Genomic DNA, 4,546 nt, shown 5'->3' with positions numbered 1-4,546 from the left:
TGCTTGCTTCATGGAATGTGTCTGGGTGTGTTCCTTCTCTCTCTCTTTCTCTCTCTCTCTCTTTTTAAAAAGTAGAATTGGTAATAAATTTTCTCTGAATGTTTGGTAGAATTCAACTAGGAATCCATGTTGCCCAGGACGTTCTGTAGAAGAGTCTTTTTATGACCTACTCAACTGTTCATTCTCAAAGATTTTTCCCTATATTTACTTTTTAAAATTTCTATCACTTTTTAGTAACTACTTTGACAAGAACTATGTTATTGCTATTGTTTGTTGATATCAAGTTGGCTCTGAGTCATAGTAACTCTACAACAGAGCAAAACACTGGAGAAAAAAAAATCGTCAATAATATTTCTGTTGTGATATTAATCTCAAAAACATATAGAAAACTTCAACACCTTCATGAAAAGGAACATTTATTTTTTATAATTTAGTTATTTGACATTTTAAATTCATATAGCTCTATTTGATTATCTATTTCAGAAAAACTATACACTTATATTTCCCCTGATGTTATTTTCCAAGAACTTTATACTTTTAGGTGGTCATGTAGGCCTTTAATACAGTTGAATTATTTTAAGTGTATGATATAAATGATGATCCCTGTTTTATTTTTCTGTAAGTGAATGTCTAGTTCTGTCAGCACCATTTGTCAAAGAGAATGCTTCTTTCCGTTGAGTGTACTCTGATTCTTGTTGAAAATCAGGTTCCAAAGAGGGATTTTCCACTATATCCTATTAGGTTATTTCCTGACCACTGAACCATTTCTATAGTGTTTTGACTATTCTCTGAAAGTGCTCATAGGCAAATATATCATTTAAAAAATTTAGATTACCTGACCATAGGAATCGTGATTTCAATCACATGAGTGCCAACAAAAAAATGGACAATAAGGAATATAGAGTTTGCTCTGACTTAAATTTTTCACAAAGAGAAGAAAGATATAGAGAAGACCTTAGTTGGTTCTGCCTAGAGACACACCTTCAATCTTCAAATATCTGCACTGTTGAGTAGATAGTCCTTCTTCTAGTTAAAATTGCTAATTGAATTCCCATATTTTTTAGACTGAAAAATGGGGTTAGATCTGTTGGATACAATGAGATTGGCTCAGAATAGAGCATGATTCGGAGCTATAGGGTACATAGGGTTGCTATGAGTGACAGGTGACTCGATGGCACATAACAACAAGGTACTAGAAGAAGGAAGGGCAATCTCTATTAGAGCAATTAACTACCTCAGAAAACCCACCTAAGAGTCAGCTATGGGTCAGTCACTACTTGGCAGTACACAACAGCAATAACAACAATAAAGTCTTATAGTACTTTGATTTTTGGCTAACGGTAAGGAGCTGTACTGCCAACCCAAAGGCAAGAGTTTCAAATCCATCACCTGTTTCTCTGTGTAATGCTTTTGACAACCCTTTGGAGAGTCAGGTATTGGTCATTTCTGACTCGATATACAACAAAACAAGTAATATGATACACATTTAAATTTCTCTTATATTTTACTAACATACAAAGGGTTTAGAATATTTTAAAAAGTCTGATAATGAAACATTTTTTTAAGAGAAACTAGTGATAAAACAAAATGAATAATCTCAATGTACTAAATTTAAATGAGCAAAGAAAGTGGGTACATATTAAAAATGCATTACAGTGGTAATCGATACAAGATGATAGAGAATTGGTTACATTTTGTTTGTTGATTCTAATACATTTTTATGACAGTGTGTGTTTAAATTGTTACCTTATCAAATAAAAATTATAGACTCAGAATTATGCTGTATATTTAATGATCATTAATGCCAGAATGAGCTAGCAGAAAAACACTGTATAAAATAAATGGCAGCGTGGACTAAAGTTATCTAAATTATTCAGATAGTATATTCAGTCATGAAGTAAAAGATGATGTTAAATATTCATCCACCTTGTAAGCTGTAAAAATTGCTCAAATATATGATTTAATAATGTTAAATAATCACACACTATTTTATCTGATGCCTATAGAGTTTCAATATCATTGCTAAATATATTTTCATACCCCCATTTATCTTATCATATGTGTTCTGAGGTAATTTTGATACTCCATAACTTTCTCATTGCATTTTTCACTTCTTTGTTCCTCAGTGTGTAGATGAGTGGGTTGAGAAAGGGTGTCCCAATGGTATAAAACACCGTGACCATCTTGTCCATGGCATATGTGGTCGGCGGTCGTGTGTATATGAATATACATGGACCAAAGAATAAGACAACCACGATGATGTGAGAGGTGCAGGTGGAAAGGGCTTTTCTCCTTGCTTCTGCACTGTGGTTTCTCAGTGAATGTAAGATAATAATGTATGAGATCATCAGGAGCAAGAAACCACTTGAGCAAACTACCCCACTATTAGACACCAACTGTATATTGATGATATAAGTGTCCATGCAGGCAAGCTTTAGCAAAGGTTGCAAGTCACAGCAATAATGATCGATTAAATTGGATTCACAAAAGGGTAGTTTCAAGACCAGAGCGTTCTGAGTTGTAGCGTGTATGAAGGAGCATATCCAGGCCAAAATAATCATGATGACGCAGACCTGTCTTCTCATAATGGTTGGATAATGCAGGGGCTTACAGATGGCCACATAGCGATCAGCAGCCATCAGCATGAGGACTAAGATCTCCATGCAGCCAAACAAATGCATTGCAAAGACTTGTGTCATGCATTCATTGTAGGATATGGTTTTCTTTGCAGAGAGAGCATCCACAAGAAGTCTAGGCGCTGTGGTGGTTGAAAAACAGGTATCGGCAATGGATAAATAAAATAAGAAGTAGTACATGGGACTCTCAAGATTCCGACTGAATTTAATGGTCACAATGATGAGTGTATTTCCAAGCACAGTTCCAGTGTAGAAAATGAAGAAGATTATGAATACCATTTTCTGCCTCAAAGGATCCTGTGTCAATCCCAGAAGTATAAATTCAGTTACACTCTTATTTTGCCACATTCTCTCAATAACTATGGTGAAAGTAGAGGTTAGAGATCCTTAGTCTAGAAGGAGAAAAGAAATCACTTTGTAAGATAAATATGACATGTGGAACTTAAATACTTCTGCCCATTTAAAGCAAGATTTAACTTCCTGAATATTGAGAGGGGTTTTTTTTCAATAAAGTGGAATCTAAAATGCGTCTCAATTTACCTTGTTGAAAATGATGTTAACAGAAAAACATGATTTAAAAAATGGTTCTTCAAAATTTATAAATATCAATGTTAGTAATCTCATGAGAAGATAATTTCCTGAACTCAATATGTTTCTTTAGTTTTAAACAAGCATTGCAATATTAGCAAAAATGTGTTGTAAAAATAGAAAAATTTTGAGTATAATTCAGCGTGACTTCATAAACCCAAATGTAGTCATCACTTGTAAAATTGTACCATATGTTGATGTCAATAGGTATATTCTCCTTGTTTTCTTCAAATACATTTTATAAAATTTCTTACGAAACAAGAAAAGAGTAAAGATTATACTTCAGGGAAAAGACATTAGCATAAGTCAAGTGGCTGACCATTCTGTCCAATATTAAGTCTATATCTTATACACTAAGAATATTAAAAGAAGCTCTAAGAGCTAATCACACTAGAAACTTTTACACTTAATTCTTGTATATACTCTTGAAGGTATCATATCTAAAATTCAAGTAATATATGTATATGTAAAAATAAACCAATATGTATTTGTATCTAACTATATGTCCACGTGAAGTTCTGGTGGCCTAATAGCAAAAACCTGCACTGCAATCCCGAAGGCATATGGTTCAAGGCCTCCAGCAGCTCTGTGGGAGAAGGATAGGCAGTCTCTTCCCATGTGACTATCTGCCTCTGAAAACCTGCCAGAGGGTCAGCTATGGGACAGTTCCAACTCTATGGTACACAACAACAATATATGTCCAAGTATACAACCGGACCCAAGAAATAGTATTTTCAATCACCTGCATGTAAAAAAGCATACAGTGAATGAGGTAAATTGAAGAAGGGCAGATACATTTGAATTAGAGTATTTGTAATTAATATTGAATGTATCGTTGACTGCTAGAAGAAGAAACAAATCTGTCTTAGAGAAAGTACAACTGAAAATTCTATAGAAGTGAGAATTATAAGACTTTAAGTTACTTTGGACATGGAGAGATCAATCTCTGGAGAATTATTGACCAATTCGTTGCCACAGTAGATGTGAAGATGGCAGAGAAAAAGGTGTTCTTTTGTTCTGGGGTAAAACCTGTTGTGATCTTAAAAGCATTTGAAAGCACTTATCAACAATATCAGTAACATATGAGAAACTCTATATATTATTTTTGCACATATTCATATTTAATCTCAAAATGGCAATATGATAAAAATTAAAGTGATATTCAAACTGGCAAAATATATTTAGAGCACATATGGCAGGAATAAATTTAGCAATTTATCCCAAGGAAAGGTCAACACCAATTATGGAGGAAAATGTTGAGAGACCTATGTTGTTGTTGTTGTTGTTGTTATGTGCCATCAAGTTGCTTGCAACTCATAGTG

The 4,546-nt window shown here is 33.9% G+C and overlaps 1 protein-coding gene across 1 annotated transcript; it reads right to left on the bottom strand.

The window, feature by feature from the left end:
* Positions 1–2,054: 2,054 nt before the first annotated feature.
* LOC102862963 (olfactory receptor 4C11-like) lies at positions 2,055–2,984 on the bottom strand. Its single transcript, XM_006902592.1, has one exon. The coding sequence runs from the start codon at positions 2,982–2,984 to the stop codon at positions 2,055–2,057; it is 930 nt and encodes a 309-aa protein (XP_006902654.1).
* Between the last annotated feature and the right edge of the window lie 1,562 nt (positions 2,985–4,546).

Source organism: Elephantulus edwardii, unplaced genomic scaffold (genome assembly GCF_000299155.1).
Source record: "Elephantulus edwardii isolate Elephantulus edwardi_28Jun2011 unplaced genomic scaffold, EleEdw1.0 scaffold00431, whole genome shotgun sequence".
NCBI classification, from domain to species: domain Eukaryota; kingdom Metazoa; phylum Chordata; class Mammalia; order Macroscelidea; family Macroscelididae; genus Elephantulus; species Elephantulus edwardii.
This window is presented reverse-complemented; position numbering and strand designations above follow the sequence as displayed.

What these genes read in the sequence shown, in the direction of transcription:
- LOC102862963 (XM_006902592.1), bottom strand. Translation starts at nt 2,984, where the DNA reads ATGTGGCAAAATAAGAGTGTAACTGAATTTATACTTCTGGGATTGACA.